The sequence below is a fragment of the Panicum virgatum genome, chromosome 5K, assembly GCF_016808335.1.
Source record: "Panicum virgatum strain AP13 chromosome 5K, P.virgatum_v5, whole genome shotgun sequence".
NCBI classification, from domain to species: Eukaryota; Viridiplantae; Streptophyta; class Magnoliopsida; order Poales; family Poaceae; genus Panicum; species Panicum virgatum.
Genome location: NC_053140.1, coordinates 45,150,891 through 45,170,364, shown reverse-complemented (window position 1 = coordinate 45,170,364; position 19,474 = coordinate 45,150,891). Strand labels below are relative to the sequence as shown.

Below are 19,474 nucleotides of genomic sequence, written 5' to 3'. Positions count from 1 at the left end.
ATCTCTTCCTCCAATACGCGCCCGGCAGACGAGGTGGCTCCGCGTACCCAAGGGACGGTCGCGAGACGTCGTGGTTAGGATCGAACGCGTGGTGATCGGCGAGGACGGCCGTGCCAGCCTCACCCGCCGGGCCCGGACTTGGATCGTGGGCGCGAGGTCCGTCGCCGTCCAGTCCCCGCCATCGCGGCCGATCGCCGGGACCGGGTACCTGCACCGTACCGGTACTAGCGCGTGGGGAGGAGGATCGGAGCAGCCAGGGGTCTGGCCGCCGACGTGTGGGCGGTGACCTGCGCCTTCATCGCGACGGCCAGCGGTGCCGCGCCGTCTTCGTGCCCGCTCGCGGCTCGCGAGATCGCCGTCCCGGAGCTAGGTGATGCCCGCGTGGCTGCCAACTGAGAGGCCAAGGACTTCATGGCGGGCATGTGATGCCTGGCAAAGACGAAACCTGAGCGATCGCCATCGCACCGCCGCCGCGCGGCTACGTGCAATGTAGGAGTTGTCGATGAACCCATCAGGTGGCAGAGACATTATATTGGAGGGGGTGAGACCGTACGGTGGTATTTGTACCCGGTTGCTTCTCACCGCCCGGGGTGAAAATTATTTAGGCTCAGGTGTCCCTGCAATGAAAAAGGTGAAATATAAATACTATCTCCATTTTAAAGTATATGATATTTAGGATGAGCTAAGGTTGTACAATTAAAAAAGGAGGGAATATAGTTTTGCAAGACTCGGGTATTTTCTTGACCCACTTTTATTGTGTCGGCGCACATTGTTTTCGTCACAACTTTTTTCAAATTCGGGTGGTAGTGCCAATCTAGTTAAACATTTTTTTTATGTATCTAGATTTTTTAAAACGATTTATAATTTGAAACGGAGAGAGTACACATTTTGGAAAGATATGGTTCAAGCAAAACAAGGAGATAGAGAAAAAGGAAAGGAGGACGGGACTACAGAAGAGCCACCTGAGAACAACATTCCATTCCAACTGCGGCCCAACAATTTTAATATACTTCAAATAACGTCTTTCTTGGAGAGTCAATATACTTCAAGTTTGATCAAATTTATACAATGAAGTACTAATATTTATGACACCAAATAAATATCATTAGATTCTTCATTAAATATACTTCCATATATATCATATCTATTTGATGCTATAAATCTTTATAATATTTTCTATAATTTTTGTCAAACACAAAATAGTTTGACTCTCCAAGAAAGTTGGGACGACTTACAATTTGAAATGGATGGAGTACAATTAGATGTGAGTGGTCTATATTCCAACCATCCAACCCCCAAAACGGATGTGACGCACAATTTCCCTCGTCATTTTGCGTGGCGGAGCTGTTGCAATAGAAATCCTATGCCTCGCACTGCCGTGTGTCTCCATCATTGTGTATTTTTTTACCATGCAAGCGATCCTTATTGATGTTGGTTTATTTTCTCAAGCTAACAGAACTACGCTTCTCTTAAATACTTGACAGATAAGGTTCCTTTAATTGGTAACTAGATACACAAACCATTTTGCTTCCATGACAGATACAAACATCTAAAATTAGAGTTATATTTTGATAATAAATAATTTTGTTACCTACTCCTTCCCATCACAAATAATTGATATTTTGGACATCTTCATAATCTTCAAACACGCCATTGACTAATACCTTTTGTCTAATATTTATAAAATATAGTAAAAGGTAGTTTTATAAAATTATTTTTCGTATTATTCAAGCTCAACCAACGTATAAGAAAGTAATTTGCAACAAAATTTCAAAATGGTTGACTTAAAACAACAGCAAAAAAACACCTGTTATGGCGCTCGGGCGGAGTATATCAAATCAATCGACGGCAAATGTGGATGCTTGTTTTAACCTAGCTTAGTTATAATAAGGTTATTATTCAAATCCTCGTAAAAGAACTAAGGTCAATCAAATTTGGTTCAAAAAATTGTTTAGGGAGTTTTGAACTAAGAATGGAGGAGGTAGAGGGAACGTCAAGGCAAGGAACGTGAGCATTTGGGCTCACGGTGCCATAACGGGAAGGGGGGCGCGAATTAGCAACCGGCCCCCCGACCCCTCCTGAGGCTGCGGCGGCTGACCAACCATAACCGTCAGGAAGCAAATAGGCAGCAGGAGAAACGCCGGAAAAGTGCTGCGAAAGCCCCACTAGAACCGGGGGCCTACAAGCCCGTTGCGCCTTCCGCCGGCCGGCCGAGCCCTCCAGGCACGGGGCGCACGCCGCCGGCTTCCTAAATTCCTCCTCCCCGGAGCTCTCGGAGCTCGGCGCACGCAGGTGTTCCACGCGCCTCCAGGGTGGCCGGTACAAATAGCCCACCCCCAACCTCGCTGGAAGGGCAATCCCCGGCGGCGCCCCCAAGCCATAGAGATTCCCACACGCCATTCTCATTCCATCCCCCGGGGGCTCGGGCTCCAACTAGAAGCACGGACGACACAACAGGAGCGGCATGGATCCCTCCGCGGCGAGGCAGCTCAGGCGGGTCCGCACGCTGGGCCGCGGCGCGTCGGGCGCCGTCGTGTGGCTGGCCTCCGACGACGCCTCGGGCCAGCTCCTGGCCGTCAAGTCGGCGGCCGCCGCTGGCGGGGCCGCGGCGCAGCTGCGGCGCGAGGAGCAGGTGCTGGAGGGGCTCTGCTCGCCGCACGTCGTGGCCTGCCTCGGCTCGCGCGCCGCCGCGGGCGGGGAGCACCACCTGTTCCTCGAGTTCGCGCCCGGCGGGTCGCTGGCCGACGAGGCCGCCAGGAGCGGGGGCCGGCTTGAGGAGCCCGCCATTCGGGCGTACGCGCGGGACATGGCGCGGGGGCTCGCGTACCTCCACGGCCGGTCGCTGGTGCACGGGGACGTCAAGACCAGGAACGTGGTGATCGGCGGGGACGGCCGCGCCAGGCTCACGGACTTCGGGTGCGCGCGGCCCGTGCAGCCGTCGCCGTCGCCGTCGCGGCCGATCGGCGGGACCCCGGCGTTCATGGCGCCGGAGGTGGCGCGCGGCGAGGAGCAGGGGCCGCCGGCCGACGTGTGGGCGGTCGCGTGCACCGTCGTCGAAATGGCCACCGGCCGCGCGCCGTGGAGCGACGAGGACGACGTCTTCGCCGCCGTTCACAGGATCGGCTACACGGACGCCGTGCCGGAGCTGCCCGCGTGGCTGTCGGCGCAAGCCAAGGACTTCTTGCGCATGTGCCTGGCAAGGCAGCCCCGCAGCCGGCCCACGGCGGTGCAGCTACTGGAGCACCCGTTCCTCGCCTCCGCGTGCTGCGATGCCAAGCCGGCCAAGCACGACTGGCCGTCCCCCAACAGCACACTCAATGCGGCATTCTGGGAGTCCGACGAGGACGAGGAGGAGGAGGCCTCTGAGCGAGCGGTCGAAAGGATCAGCTCATTGGCAAGCCCCTGGTCTGGCTTCTCGGACTGGGATTCCGACGAAGGCTGGACAGAAGTGCTCAGCGAGTGCTCCAAGGTCTCGGAGGCGCCGGCTGCCACGGTGACGACCGGTGCTGGTTTTGCCCTTAGGAATGAAGCGCTGGACGCCGCCGTGGTTGATCTCCACGACGTCGTCGTCGTGGAAGAAGGCGCCATTAGATTTCCAACGTGCAACGTAGAAGCTAGAGATGATTCCAGCAAGTGCCAGAGACATTCGCGTGTCAGTGCAGGAGGCAATGTAGGAAATTTTTGTGAATTTTCTAGGTGCCAGAGCCATTCCAGGGTGAGCGTAGGCAGCAATGTAGGGGTTGCTGATGGCCTTGTCAAGTGCCAGATACATCCTAGGATGAGCGTAGGCAGCAATGTAGGAATTGCTGACGATGTTGTTAAGTGGCAGAGACATCTCAGGGTTAGTGTAGGCAGCAATGTAGAGTACCTGCGCCCGGTTGCCAGTAACCGTGGCGAAACTGTGGAGCTCGATTGTCCTTGCAACGTAGAAGTAGAGCATAAATTCAATTTGGTGCCAATTCGGCCGTTTTGCTGACATTTTGCGCCGATGTCGCTTCAATATTCCAATCGAGTGTTGATAGATTAGAAATTACTGAAGGGAATTCAAGAATGGTGAAGGATTCTGAACCGCCTACAATTTTAAGACAATAGAGCTGTTTGGTTGGCATTTGACAGGGATGTAGATCAACCCCAAACTTAAATTCTAGGACTAGGATTGAATATAATCTATTCGACCAGACCGTAAGATGGTGTTGTGAATGCTACTGTTCGGTTGTTCTTCATATTGATTTTGAATTGTTTTTTTTATAATTTTGATTTTGAATTGTTGGAGTTGTGTCAATTTTCAAGTTTCAATCCATTTTCTGAACCATCAGTATCAAAATTCAACAACTGATATTACACTGCAATTTTAAGCCATGTAGTTACAGTTTTGAGCCTTTTATAACCCATCAAGAGATACCAACTATACCAGCCGGGGGGGGGGGGTACCAAATTTAGTACATGAAGTACTATTTGTCAGTACATGTAGCAAAATCCAAGTTGTAATTTTGGTACAATCATAATATCTCTTGATAGACCCTAAAAGGGTCTGAAGTTTGTACCACTGGTGGTCGAAGTTTAGAGACACTCTTAATGCTCAAGAATAACAAGCTAAATCAGCATAAGTTGATAATAGAATCTTTTTTCTACTCTACCTCACAAATCACAGTGTGACTGTGCAAGAAACTTAGCCGTGATGATCCGGGTATAGCTGCACAAAATGTGTCATCCTTTCGGTCCTGAATCCTGAGGCCAATTATTTGTTGCCTGCAATAGCCTCTTCTTTTCTTTTCTTTTTTTGAAAGAGACTGCAATAGCTTTGAACGACCGTCCTTGAGTGGAAGTTTTTGCAAGTCAGGCAGGCGGCTCGGGTCAAAGGCCGTTTAAATTTGGTTCGTATACGCGAGGCAGAACTCGCAGGCAGGCACGCGCGTAGAAACGACGATGATTTGTGAGCAGCAGCTTCAAGGAATCTTCAGTAGTACTACAACGGAGAGCCGTGGAAAAAAGAACTGTAGTCAGTAGTCTGGATAGGTGAAGTACGGTTGGTGTCACAAACTTGCAGGCAACGAATGCTGAGGAGTTGTTCCAGTGAACAGATTTTTTTCTTCTCTGCAACAGTGCATGCATGATTGGCAAGGTGCACTCGTGACGCCGTGACATGGACCACTCACTTGCAAGCAGTAATGTATCATCACTACTGCATGATCATATTAGCAGTTTAGCACCAGGCATATATGCGTGTCCAAGCGGGGAGACTGAAGCCAGTGAGCCTACGTTTTGGCCTCGGGGGGGCAACTCTAGCTAGTGAGTGGGTGTCAGAACAGAGACGGAAACGGTGGTGGGCTGGTGGCTCAAAGTGCTCCGATCACCAGCGCTAAACGTAAAAACAAGGGAACTGCAAGTTTTGATGGCCCGATTCACTGATGCGTTTTCGTGAAGCCCCTCCCTCAAAGGCCATGATGCTTTTATCTACTCATGTTTTTCTGGGTCTTCAAACACACTAGTATGTGTTCAATTAGCGTAACCCTTTGTAAAAAAGGGTAATTCTGTAGTAGTATTTCCTAATGACACTCAAGTGTGCCCCTAGATTTTTTGTTTCCTCTTTAAAATCTACGTAGTAGTTCTTGAACGTGCCGGGGACGCACGACAGTGACAGAAAGGTGCGTACTTATGTTGACATGATGCCGTACGGGCACATGCTTACGGCGTCTAGAGCGTTTTGCTGGGAAAACAATCCGTAACCACCATCCAGCCAAACCGCACGCCGGCGCACATGGACGGCGAAAGATCCGGCGAGCTTATCCCGATAAACGCCGGAATATTCCGCCAGGGCCCAGGGGGGTCAGCGCAGCTCGACACCTGTGCGCCTGTGTCTGAAACCGCCGTCTGCTCTCGGCGGGCTCCATCGCCTTCGCCTTGCCCCCACGGCAGCCCCTCTTCTTCCGTCGCGCCGTGAGCCCGTGACGCTACCCATGGAGTGGAAGGAGAGAGCGTGACGCATGACGCGAGGGATCATCGGCCCGTCCAGATCCGATCCTTATCCGCCGGAGCAGGAAACCACCGGCTCTCCGGTGGGACGCTCGCTGACGCGACGAGGCGGCCGGCCGGCCGGCGGTATCATGTTACTGGTGGGAAAAGGAAACCATAAACTAGCCACGAGCGCGTGGCTGCCAATCGGATCCAAGTGCCGAGAGAGAGAGAGAGAGAGAGAGAGAGAGAGAGAGAGAGAGAGAGAGAGAGAGAGAGAGAGGATGCACCTGGCCGGCTGTCGCTGGTAGTAAAAAGGCAGCTGGAAAATCGCCGGAAAGAAACCAGGACGGGTGCCGCGCCTACAAGTTCGTTACACCTTCCTTCGCAGCCAGAGGGCACTGACCGACCGGGGGGTAGGGCGGTAGGCGGAGACGAGGCTTTCAGGCAGCCGCGCACGCGGCCAATAGGCGATGGCCTCTCCTCCCCCTCGCTCCGTTTCCCGCACGTGTTCCACGCCCTCGCGCGGCCCGTAGAAATAGACCTCTCCTCCCAGCTCGTCCCCCCTCCCATCTCCAGACCAGACGCATAAATCCCACACGCGCCGACGGACACCGGGCTCCAACCCAATTCCCATCCGCAAGCAAATTCATCTGCCCGGAGACGCGACAGGAGAGCGGCTCTCGTTCCGATTCCACCAGCCATGGAGGCGACGAAGCAGCTAAGGCGGGTGCGCACGCTGGGCCGCGGCGCGTCGGGCGCCGTGGTGTGGCTGGCCTCCGACGAGGCCTCGGGCGAGCTGCTGGCGGTCAAGTCGGCGCGCGCCGCGGGGGCCGCGGCGCAGCTCCGGCGCGAGGGCCGCGTCCTGGAGGGCCTCTCCTCGCCGCACATCGTGCCCTGCCTGGGCGCCCGCGCCGCGGCCGGCGGCGAGTACCAGCTCCTCCTCGAGTTCGCCCCCGGCGGCTCGCTCGCCGACGAGGCCGCCAGGCGCGCCGGGGGCCGCCTCGCGGAGCGCGACATCCGGGCCTACGCCGGGGACGTGGCCCGCGGGCTGGCCTACCTCCACGGCCGCTCGCTCGTGCACGGGGACGTCAAGGCCCGGAACGTGGTCATCGGCGCGGACGGCCGCGCCCGCCTCACCGACTTCGGCTGCGCCAGGCCCGCGGACTCGGCGCGGCCCCTCGGCGGCACCCCGGCCTTCATGGCGCCCGAGGTGGCGCGCGGGGAGGAGCAGGGCCCCGCCGCCGACGTCTGGGCGCTCGGGTGCACGATCGTCGAGCTGGCCACGGGGCGCGCGCCCTGGAGCGACATGGACGACCTCCTCGCCGCCGTGCACCGGATCGGGTACACCGACGCCGTGCCGGAGGTGCCCGCGTGGCTGTCCGCGGAGGCCAGGGACTTCGTGTCCTGCTGCTTCGAGAGGCGCGCCAGCGCCCGGCCCACGGCCGCGCAGCTCGTCGCGCACCCGTTTGTCGCCGCCGCCACCCGCGGCCCGGACGCGCGGCCGGCCAAGCAGGAGCTCCCGTCCCCCAAGAGCACGCTGCACGACGACGCGTTCTGGGACTCGGACACCGACGACGAGGCGGACGAGATGTCGACGGGCGCGGCCGAGCGGATCCGCGCATTGGCGTGCGCCGCGTCTGCCCTGCCCGACTGGGACTCCGACGAAGGCTGGATCGAGCTGCAGGACGGCCGCTCGGAAACCGCCGACGCCGCGCCGGCGCCGGCGGCGGACTACTTCATCTGGGCGGAACCATCAGACGCTGAGTCCGAGCAGTTCTTCACCACCGCCGCCGCCGCCGCCGCAGATGTCAGCGACCATCTCCATCTCCCCCTCATCGCCGGAGTTACTGAGGCCGCCACCACCATTAGCCGGGGCAGTTACCTGCTCCATTGTGAAAACAAAATCCCACTTGGGTTCGACCGCGAAGGGGTCGGAAACGTGGGACACCACCGTGCTTGTAACAGGAACAGATTAGTAAAAATGAAACGAATTCCGCCCAAAATATCCCGTCCAAAAACCACATCAATTTCGCTCAAAGTTTCCGTCTTTGTCATCACCTGGTTGGCGCGCCCCGTCACGCTTCACGTGCGTGCGCACGCCGCGATCGCCCGCGCAGGAAGTCGGATCGGTTAAGAGCAAGTATTAAGGAAGGCGTGAAGCCGGCGAAATCCGACGTGGGAGAGAGAGAAATCAGGAGAGAGAAAGGAACGAGCGTTTCGCCAGACGCCGAGCGGAAGCGGGCGCAGAGGTCTCCTATTGGCTGTACTGCTTGCCTGCTCGCCGCTGATTGGGTGCTGGCGCATGCACCACTTGCTACCGCAGCATTAAATGCTGACCACGCCAGCTTCTTTTCGCCCGCCGCCGCAACCATAATCTTTGCTCTAAGCGTCAGGGCCGGTGACGTCGGTACGTCAGGCCGTGATTCGCCGGGCGGCTTACCGTACGGCACGGCGGAAGAGCCGAGGAGGGCCAATCAGAGTGCTGAATCAGCGTGACGTCACGTCCGCACATGCTTGGCACTGCTCCGGTCGCATATCTGAGCGGCGGACATCACTTGGATGTCAACGCCTTTTGTGGGAGATCCGATGCGCTGCAATCTTCGCCTTCGGCGCACGCCCTTTTCCGATGGACGGCCGGTGTGGAAGTGCCGGAGTGCCCAAAGTGGAACCGCGGTCTGTGGACACTGGACAGTGACCAGCCAGTGGACGGGCGGAAGGGTGGCTCTGATCTGAGGATTCTCTAGAGGAGCCTGCGCACAGAATCCAATCTCATCATGGCCTGATGTACCTCTCCGCTGCTTGACGATATACTCAAAGGACAGAGCAGAGGCACGGACCAAAAGAGTCGCAGCTGAACCGATCAGCCAGCCGATCCCTTTCTTCGACTGGCACGGGAAATTTCAGGTCGATTGCCAATTTTACTGGCGAAAACCGAATCAGGCTTCCGATTCGGCGCAACGAACGCCATCAAACTCCAGTGCCATTGCCAAAGTGAGGTAAGCTACAGCCGGCAGGGATGGATCTCGCCGAACTTGTCTCCGAGATCGAAAGCCTCACCCGGGCCACATGGCGGCGCATCCAGGCTGCAACACACCAGCGGCACAGCACAGCGCTCGCCGGCGGGAGAAACGGCACTCTCTTGACGCGGACAAGGAAAACAAACATGAGGCTAGGCCCCGATGCTCTGGGGGGCAGCATGCGATCCCGCGCTCATGTGCGGATGTCACAGGCCCCGCGCGAAGCGGCGTCGCATCACGCGCGCGCGCCCAGGTACACCACCGTGCACCGGTTCGGCGGGGGTTGCCGGCGCCGGCGAGAGCGACCGGCCGGCCATCTCGGAACCCGCCACGAGGCGACGGACACGTGGTAGGACGCCGCCGACGGACCGGACGCCGACGCGACGACGGACCAGCCGTCGACGCGACGAGACGCGTTGATGCATCGTCATCCGATATCCAATCGGAGCTGACCGGCCACGAGCGATGATGAGCAAGCATGCATGTCTTGTTTCGCCTGGACGAACGAGGTCTAGTTCTAACCAATGGCACGCGGTCTAGTTCCCGGCGTGCGCGTGCTAGGACTCTCGATCCGTTCCAAAATTAAGCTCTTTATTTAATCTACCGTCCCAGTTAGGCCGAACCGGTTCGAAGCTTCGAGTGCGATGGATCCGGCACGTGCTTCGAGCTGGCGAATCGGACATGTTCCTTCATTCATTCCGCATGACCCAGTTTAGCAGAGCGCGGCACGCTCCACCTACAAAGCTCTCGCTAACCTACTATAGACGTGAGCTGATCTGCATCGATCGCTACTCGTCAACCGTCTAACAAACGGAAACCAGAAAAAAAAACTCTCGATTATAAATTTATTTATATAAAGCACGTGCCGCTGGACTCCTCCGCTGCAGTGACATTTCCGCGCGACCAACTCAAAAGGGCCAGGCCAACCAGTTCAGCAAACAGACCAGAAGCAGAGGAAGGAGAAAGACCAGCGCCCGGTCCACGGTCAGTCTCGCACGAGCTGAATCGCGACGCGATGCTGCGTATCATGCTCGGATCCCGGCAGCGCGCTACGAGAAGTTGGGGCGGTTGGTGCAGCCCGCACCGGATCGGGACGCGCGTCGCTGTCAGGCGATCGAACCGCGAAACGATTATCATCCGTGCAGAGAAACAGCACGGGTTTCTTCCCCCTTTCTCTCCCCTGTTTTTTCTCTCTCTTTTTTTGAAAGAAAATTTATGTTTTTTTTTCTTTTCTTCCTCCCGTGACTTTTCGGAGAAGGTCGAGGCGGCGTCAGCGCTGGCGCGAACGCCCGCCCCGCGCGCGGCGGCGGCGGCGGCGAGCGAAGCGGCAGTTTGGCAGGCCAAACCGACCCCTGACAGCGACCCCCGGCGTCGCCTCGCCGTTCTCCCGCCGAGATTTTTATACGGTCCTCACTCTCCCAGTGGCCAGTTAGCTGGTCAGTGCCAGTCGGCAGCAAGTTTATCCAAGCTCGGACGCACATGCTGATATGCATGAACCTCTCTACTACTGGATAATACAGAGACGTGTTTGTTCCTCTTCAATCCAAGCAGGCACAAGCCTTTATTCTTTCCTCTCGCAAAAGTAAGGAGCCGAGGGGCGACGCCGCCGCCGCCACCGTTCCCTCGCCTCCGGCCTCGCTGCCGGTGGCGACGAGGAGCGGGGTCCGTCTCTTCAACAAATCACCTGTTTTGTAGGGTCTTAGTCGAGTCCACCTAAATTTAGGGTTTGCTCGTCGTCGATGTTCGGCGGTGGAGTTAGGTTTTGCCGGAGGAGTGTGGCTCCTCTGCGTCTTGCTTTTCCTGGTGACGCCGGCGATGCGGAAACGACGGCAGCGCAGCGGAATAATTTCTCCCAGCCTCTTCCGTTCTCCGATTGCGATCTACTCCGACGTCAACGGAGAGGCTGGGGAGACCTGTCCAGGAGTCGAGGGCCGGCACATCGTCGTCTTCTTCTTCAGATGATGTTGTTGACCCTGTTAATCTCGAGGAGGATGATCTTTGGTGAAAATCTGAGCTTTGCTCGAGTTGCCGGCGGTGGAATCGAAGGATGCGTCGTGGGTACGGGAGTTGGCCAATGCGCCTGGGAGGCAGTGTACTTGGCTGATTCGCCTAGAAGTAAGCCCTCCTCAGCGGCCTCCACCTTGTGGAGATTGGCTCTGGTGCCCGACGACGATTGGGAAGCGGCTTCGGCGGCGGTGACGAACGGATCTCTAAAGGATGATAAACAGGAGCTTTGGACTTCTTTGTAGTTTTTCTTTTCTTTGGGGTCCTGTTTGTGAAAGGATCAGTGTAATGCGCTAAGGTCAATACATTTTCCTTCTAAAAAAACCTCTCTACTACTACAGATAACACTAGTTCACTACACTACACAGGAGTAGGCCAGTCGAGATGATCACCAAGTGCCGGTGGTATCTGATCGGAGAGGAAGGCCAGACGAAAGAAAGACCTCGCCTGGCGGTTGGCGCCCACCGGCCCGGCACGTCACCGCAGGCGTCACCGGGTTCGCCGGAGGATCGCCTCGCGGATGGTCGCTCCTGCTGTTACCCAGTGATTCGACCTTCTCCAGCGGCGGAGTCCAGCGACACGTGCTCGGACATCATCCGGAGGCCACGTTTGCAGACGAATCCAAATGATAAACTCCACTTTCGCGTTGTCCTCTCTGTGCGACTCGGGCGGCTCCCCGTTGCCCCACCCAACCCCACCACCGCCGCTGGCCCTTGCCTCCGCCGCCGCCGGAGCAGCCCGCCGGAAGTCCGGTGAGCTGCGAGGAGGGCGGCGGCAAGCCCTTCCCCCTCGTTCCCTCTTGTTTCCCTCTTCTTTCCCTACCTCCCTCTCCCTTCTTCCTCCCCTCCGAGCTCTTCTTCTCCCCTGCGCCCTGGGCTTGCGTCTACCAGATCCGCTCAGGGGTGGCCGGATCCGCGCCCTACTGGCCGTTCCATCGTCGGCGGCGGTGAGAGGACCCCTTTCTGGCCCCTCGGCGGCCCCGGCTTGATAGCGTGATGGCGTGTAGGCGCGGCCCTACTCCGGGCTCTGCTCGGTGGCGGCGGCTCGCCCCTGCGCCTGTCACGGCGCCGTGGCAGCGGCTCGCCCCGTTGGCGGCCAGGGGCGGCGGACGCGGTTCTCGGTTGGCTGCCCGGCCCGGCCCGGCAAGGCGGCGGGCTCGACGCTGAGCCGGCGTGGTCGCTGCGGCCGCGAAGGCGTAGCCGGTCGCAATGCCAGCGGGCTGGGCGTGCACGGTGGCGAGGAGGCCAGTGTGCACAGGCCATGTGGGTCTTCTACATCCGTGTGCCCGTGCTGAGATGTTTCGGTAGTGTCATAGTGGCAGGGCAGGCGGCGGCTGGTGGCGTTCAGCAGCGTCGTGGTGGTGTGGCTGGCGGCGCCTGCCGTCTATTGCATCTCAGCTTGGCTCCTGGTGGGTTCGGTGGAGGTCAACGTGAAAACTTGGACGACGACGTCTGCGGACGCCGTTCCCTCCTCGGAGGCGTCCTCTCTCTGTACCTCACCATCTCGCCGTGTTGCGAATATTGCGGGTGAAAACCTAACCCTTTCTGGAGGCGTTTGCTGTCATCGGCGCTGGATTGGGATTGGGGTGAAGACGAAAGCCTTGGCTCGTTTGCGAGCCGGTGACGGCGACGCCCGAGGGCATCGCTTATCTTGTTGAAGGCGTCACTCTTTCCCCCCTATATATGCCCTTCTCTTCGGCGAGCTTTCCAAGTGATTGGTTGGACGACGATGGCGATTATTGCGTCGCTCCCTTCCTGGAGGTGTTGTCTTGGAAGCGCTTGCCAGTGGCGGTCGACTACTCTTCTCGGAGTGGATCCACTTCTGCGCCAGCCTTTACTTAGTTTTATCTACATCATCCAGGTCGCATTGGTCGTCGGTTGGCGGATGCTTTGCCGCTGTGCTGCTCTGGCGGATGCTTTGCCGCCATCGTCGCTGGTTTGAGTTCTCTTCGGACGGATTCTTTGCCGTCGCTGTTGGTTGGTCGGGTGGATGCTTTGCCATCTTGTTTGTGCTGCAGATCTTCGCACCTTTGGTGATGTAGTCTCTTTTAGCAGGTCCAGTTGTTGGTTGGCGTTAGGTTGGCCTCGGTTAGGGTTGTAGGGTTGGAGGTGTTCTCCCCCAATCTTGCTTCTGATGTTGGTTGTTTGTTGTGGTTGTTGGGTGTTTGTTTGTGTTTTTTCAGTTTTTTCTCTGTTTTTAGTCTTTTGTGATCTTGTGTTGGTCAAGCTCTGTTTGACCGCATCAAGAATTATCTGTAAACTGTTTTCTTCTTAATGAAATACGTGCTCAGGCACGGTCGCGAAAAAAAAATCTCCACTTTCGGCCCCAGAGGGGGGGGGAGGGGGGGGAGAGGGGGGGGGGGGGTTAAAATCGAAGTAAATTCATCACACGGTGTTGATCCGGGGCTCTGGGCTGCCGTCCCGTCTGAACTTCTGAAGTCTTAGGGAGTCTTTATTCAAAAAAAAAAGTCTTAGCGAGCGTGACGCAATCAGTGAAACGAGGCACCGATCAACCACAACGGCTGACCTAGCCTTTGCACGAGGTCCTTGCTGCCCAACAACCGCCTCGCGCTAACGAAGGTCAAACCCCCGGCGGGTCGAGCAGAAAGATCGTTGCCCCCGGCCATGGAATGTTTGACCTGTGCAGTTGGGCGCCTCGCCCTCATGAATTCTTACAACGGGTGTAGGGTTCTAGAGGAGGCGCCACGCATCCCCCCCCCCCCCTCCCTTGGTGTTTCGCACCCAAGATTCAAAAGAAAGGGAAGCAGGGTCGATATGTGTAAGGTGCTCCGTTAGTTGGCGCACAGCAAGGTTGCTGACGACTCCTGAAGCCGCCGTGTAGGCCACCGAATTTCCGGCGCTGGTGGATGCGGCGGTGACCTCAGCTCCTGCTAACCGCAAAAAGATGGAACGATAGCTAGGTAGGCGCCCAAAGATTCAGCGACAAACGGAATTCCAAAATGCAACAAGTTGTTTGTTAGGACCTCTATCTTGTCGTGAAAAGAGAACGGCAGTTTTCCCACGGCGAGCAAACACCGTAGAGGAGAACAGATCGATTTTAGCTGACGTAAGAGCTGAGATTGGTCTACTTACTAGCAGCCTATACTGCTTATGCTGCACGGCTGCTGATAGAAAGAAATGAAGCACAGAAGTTTCACGGAAGAGCTAGCTAGGAGCCGGGGGGACGCGTGTCGCGGGTAGGGGTGGTAATGGGCCATGGCCCTAATGGCCTCTTCACAGCCCAATAAAGCCCTTAAAATTTTTAGTTTAAAAATACATATATTTAGAGCCCGGCCCTTTTAGGGCCCGATCCTTAGATTTTCTAGTTCAAAATGTTGGGCCCTTTACCACCCCTAGTCGCGGGGAGGAAACCTTGGGGATTTTTGTCCAAGCGCGAGAGACCTCACCCGTATCCGCTTCCACGTGTGCCGAGCAGGCATCAAACGTGTACGGCAGCTTCGTTTCTAATACTCCTATTTGCCTCCGGGCCGGAGAGCAGGCGCCACCGCCACCAAGTTCGGAAGGCGCCGCCACTTGGCCGTCACCTGCGCATCCGGCCGCGCGCGTGCCAATACGCCCAGACTTATCCGGACAAGGTGGGCGAAAATGTTCGCTAGCTAGCTGCTCTGCAGCCACTGTCACGAGACCCCGGATCGATCCGGCGACTCGGAGGAAGGAGTCCCTCGCTTGGCTTGCTCGGACTCGGACGCCATTTCGACCGAGCTTGCCGCTTCATCGTTATCAGCTCGGCCTCGGAATCGTGCGGCGAACGTGCGCAAATTGCTGAGAATTTTGCGGACGGAGTTCGGCAAGAGATGTGCCATGCCTAGAAAGGACGAGATGCATTGGCCAGAGAGGCCCCAATTGCGACGCTTCCAAACAGCCTTTACTGGTATGATCCAGCCACTGCTTTTAGCATGGCCCCCCCATGGGAGAGGGGATATACTCCCCGGTTATCCCCAATCACAGGTCACAGCTTCACGCGTCGGTCTGCTCTAGAACAATGTTTCTGGAATCGTCGCATCGCACAAGGTGTTCGGCAGTTCTAGATTTTGTAGACCAATGTGAATCGGATAGTCATCAGGTCTACCAGAGCGAACTGTAGAACAGAGGACGGAGGAATTAGCCAGTAAAAATGGCTTTGACATTTCAATTCTGTGAGAGGGTGCAACAGCGAATACAGATGGATCACTCCAAGAACCGCTGCGCGGCTCTACCTGCTGCCCAACTGACAGGACAGCTAATAATCCTACAGCTACAGAACACTCAGGATCAACAACGCCGCCCTCTGCATCGGCGTCGATGAAACCAACCTCTGTTTCCGATGCTTCGCTCAGCAGCTGGCACTTGTCTTCGCCGGCCATCTCCTTGGCCGCCTCCTCCAGATTGCAGGCTTGACATTGCTCGCCGAGCACCTGGATCCATTCGCCGTCGTCGGACTCCCAGTCCGGCAAGGCCGAGCAGGCGCCGGCCAATTCCTTGATTCTCCGGGCGGGGCTCTCCGGCACGTCGCCCTCGTCGTCGGACTCGGACTCGGACTCCCAGAGCCCCGCGTCCAGCGTGCTCTTGGGGGACACCCATTCCGCCGCGACCTCCTCCGCCTTGCCGGCGGACGCCAGGAACGGGTGCTCCAGGAGCTGCGCCGCCGCCCACCGGTCCCGCGGGTCCCTCGCGAAGCACCGGGCCAGGAAGTCCCTGGCCTCCGCGGACATCCACGCGGGCACCTCCGGCACGGCGTCCGTGTACCCGATCCGGTGCACGGCCGCGAGGAGGTCGCCCACGTCGCTCCACGGGGCGCGCCCCGTGGCGAGCTCGAGGACGGTGCACCCGAGCGCCCAGACGTCGGCGGCGGGGCCCTGCTCCACCCCGCGCGCCACCTCGGGCGCCATGAACGCCGGCGTGCCGCCGAGGGGCCGCACGGACCCCGCGGCCCTGGCGCACCCGAAGTCCGCGAGCTTGGCGCGGCCGTCGGCGCCGACCACGACGTTGGCGGCCTTGACGTCACCGTGCACGAGGGAGCGCCCGTGGAGGTACGCGAGGCCCCTGGCCACGTCCGCCGCGTACGCCCGGACGGCGCGCTCGCCCAACCGCCGCCCGGCGCCGCCGCTCCTGGCCGCGACGTCGGCGAGGGAGCCCCCCGGCGCGAACTCGAGGAAGAGCTGGCACTCGCCCCCGGCGGCGGCGCGGAAGCCGAGGCAGGGGAGCACGTGCGGCGAGCGGAGCGCGGAGAGGATGGCCCCCTCGCGCCGCAGCTGCTCCGCCCCGGCGGCGCCCGCCGCGGCGGACTTGACGGCGAAGAGCGCGCCCGAAGCCGCGACGGCGGCGAGCGACACCACCGCGCCCGACGCGCCGCGGCCCAGCGTGCGGACGCGCGTCCACCGGCCGCTGACCGCTGTCGCCATGGCCGCTCCTCTCTCTCCCTCCCTCTTTCCCCCCTCTGTTGCTTTCTCGGCGCTCGTTGGTTCGAATCAATTGGCTCGCAGTTGGCCCGCCCGATTTGTCTCTCTGCCGATTTTTGTCCGCAAGTTTGAAGTGGAGCGCGCGTATTTATAAGGCGGGAGCCGCGAGCGGAGGCTACTATTACTATCTGGCCGCGTCACTGCTTCCCTCACGCTCACCGCCCACCCAGCAGCCGCAAGCCGGTGGTGCTGGCTTCCACTTCCATTCCAGGTTGCGATCCATCCCCGTGCAAGTGTAATCGCTCGGCAAAGTTAATTTCAGGTTCAGCAAGTATAATGGCACGGTCTTTTACTACCGTTTCATCATTGAGGTCGAGGCAAGGGATCATCATTTGACCTGGGGGAGGGACAAAGGCCTGTTTGGATCCAAGGGCTAGAGCTATTTGAGCTAGAGCTAATTAGCTCAATCAAATAGCCATCCAATAAAATAATCCTTGGCATGTTTGGATCCAAGAGCTATTTATCATTTAAATCATCTTTTTCCAATCATTGGAGCCCTATTACCTCTCTTGCTATGGTGGGCTCCACCTGAAATAGCCCAAATAATCATTTTTTGGGTGGGATAGTTTTTTAAGTTACGCTATTTGCAAATAGCCAAGAACTAGTCCTCATATTTGGAAATTTTGGGCTATTTTGAGCTATTTTAGACTAGAAATAGCTCTAGCCCTTGGATCCAAACATGCCCAAAGTTGAGCAGTCGCAGCACGACGTGCCAAAACTCAAAAGGATTTAATGCCGTGTCATCAGTGTCTCGGATGATGCTTGCACCGGGCAGACGGGATGGTTAATCATTTTGCGACAGCCACGCCACTGACCTGCGTGCTGCGGCTCCCAAGTGGTGCGTCCTCCAGCGGCCACGTCGCCCGCCAGCCACCGGCGCTGTCCATCAGCGAAGGTGTCTGATGCCGTCAGCTGGCACGGAAGAGGATTGCCCCGTTGCGGCTGGGACCCAGGGACAAGTGGCAGGCCGTCGTGCTCCTCGCCCTTCTGGAAACCATAGCTGCTCAGGAATCAGGATCGCGCTGGCCTGACGCAGGACGTCATAAGCAGTGGGCCATGCCGAATCGATGCCTTCGTCTGCTTCAAAACGGCCCTAATTAACAACATTTCTAGAAATAGTTGCGGCTCTCGAGACATCACCAGGCCGAACCGACGGTTGCCGGCGGCGCCGGCCCCGCACGCCCAAAAGAACGGGAGGCAGGAGAGAGAGAGACAAACCGAGCGAGAGGGAGAGAGCACGTGAAGCCACGCCCCCGCGCACGGATGCGTTCCAAAAGTTTTACTCGGCCGTGCTAGTGCTAGTGCTACGCTGAAAGCACGGCATGTGTGATGAATATTGTGGACGTGAGGACGACGACCCAAGAAAAAGGAAAACAAACTTTGCATGAGGCTCTTATTTCAGTAGATGGAATAGCAAGGAAATATTATCAGCAAATCCGCACGAATCGAAAATGGAAGGAAATTCCGGCATTCCAAAATGAACCCGTGAAACTAGACTCGAATAGCTGTAAAATGAAAATTGCCCTAATATAATCAGGTACGATCCAATGTATCTGAAACTAGTACAGCGAGGACCGCCTCGCTGGAAGTCTGGAACCAAGCATGCAATGTGTGGTTTGCTTGTTCTGAAGATGGCATCAGACAGAGAGTCTTGACAAACATTAATCCACAGAAAACTCCATAATCAAAGGAAACACCTGTGCTTCAAGCCTCCAATCATGTCCCTGATGATAAACACCTGGGAAGGATACAATCACACTTGTCAAGATACTGCTAGAACCCCCCCCCCCCCCGCCCCGTGTCGCTCTCGTTGGCGACTCAGGGGGCGCCGCGTGCCACCGCCCACCTCCCCACCCCGGCCCGCCTCCGGTTGACCGCCGCCGCCGCCGACACCCCCACGCCCTCTCCTCTCTCTCTCCCGCCTCCTTCCTCCTCCCGCCCTAATGACCTTCGTCCTAAGTCGTCGCCGCCGGCCGTCGGGGCCGGATCCGGCCTCCTCCTCGCCGGATCCGCGGCCCCCTTGCCCAGATCCACCGTCGGGGGCGGGTGGGGGCGCGCCTCCGCCGCCGGCTCGGGGTGCGGCTGCGCCGCCGCCGCAACCTCCTGGCCGGGGGCCCAAGGCTGCACCGCCGCCACCGCCCGGGTCCGCGCCGCCGCCTCCTCCTTAGGAGGCCGGGGGACGTGGCTGCGCCGCCACCGCTGCCTCGTTGTCGGGGGCTCGTGGCTACCGCAGCCGCTTCGTCTGTCCGTGGCACCGCTAGCCCAGGGCTGCCCTCCTCTCCCGTCGTTGCCTCGGGTGGCCAGGGGCTCCTGGCCGCATCATCGCCGCCTCGTGTGGTTGGGGAGGGGCATCTGCTGTCATCGGATTTGAGTTGGGATTAGGGTGAAGGCGAAAGCCTTGGTCCGTGTGGGCCGGTGACGGCGACGCCCTCGAGCGTCGCTTACCTTACTGAAGGCGTCACTCTTTCTCCTATGGCCTCCTCTTCGGTGAGTTTTTCAGGTGAAAACCTAGACCATGTTGGTCGGACAACGACGGCGCCTTTGCGTCGCTCCCTCGCTGGAGGCGTTGTCTTGGAAGCTCTTGCCGGTGACGGTCGATTGCTCTTCTCGGAGAGGATCCGCTTCTGCGCCTGCCTTTGCTTAGTTCCTCTACATCGTCTAGGTCGCGTTGGTCGTCGGTTGGCGGTTACTTTGCCGCTGTACTGCTCTGGCGGATGCTTTGCCGCTGTACTGCTCCGGCGGATGCTTTGCCGCCGCCGTCGTTGGTTGGAGTTCTCTTCGGGTGGATGCTTTGCCGCCGATATTAGTTGGTCGGGTGGATGCTTTGCCACCTTGTTTGTGTTGTGGATTTTCGCAGCTTTGGTGATGTAGTTTCTTTTGCAGGTTCAGTTGTTGGTTAGTGCTGTGTCGGTCTTGATTAGGTTTGTAGGGTTGGAGGTGTTCTCCTCCGTTGTGCTTGTGTTGCTGTGTGTCTGTTGTGGTTGTTGGATGTTTGTCTGTGTTTTTTTCAGTTTTTTCTCTGTTTTTAGTTCTTTGTGAT

The 19,474-nt window shown here is 57.8% G+C and overlaps 3 protein-coding genes across 3 annotated transcripts; 2 read left to right on the top strand and 1 right to left on the bottom strand.

Annotated features, from left to right (window-relative positions):
* The first annotated feature begins 2,376 nt into the window (after nt 1-2,376).
* On the top strand, nt 2,377-3,976 carry LOC120710150 (mitogen-activated protein kinase kinase kinase 17-like). Its single transcript, XM_039995813.1, has one exon. It carries the CDS (start codon nt 2,465-2,467, stop codon nt 3,974-3,976), a length of 1,512 nt encoding a protein of 503 aa, XP_039851747.1. The 5' UTR covers nt 2,377-2,464.
* A 2,397-nt stretch (nt 3,977-6,373) lies between these two features.
* On the top strand, nt 6,374-8,089 carry LOC120710149 (mitogen-activated protein kinase kinase kinase 17-like). The gene has a single exon (XM_039995812.1). It carries the CDS (start codon nt 6,656-6,658, stop codon nt 8,087-8,089), a length of 1,434 nt encoding a protein of 477 aa, XP_039851746.1. The 5' UTR covers nt 6,374-6,655.
* Nucleotides 8,090-14,970: 6,881 nt separating this feature from the next.
* Nucleotides 14,971-16,482, bottom strand: LOC120710148 (mitogen-activated protein kinase kinase kinase 18-like). Its single transcript, XM_039995811.1, has one exon. It carries the CDS (start codon nt 16,375-16,377, stop codon nt 14,971-14,973), a length of 1,407 nt encoding a protein of 468 aa, XP_039851745.1. The 5' UTR covers nt 16,378-16,482.
* Nucleotides 16,483-19,474: the final 2,992 nt, after the last annotated feature.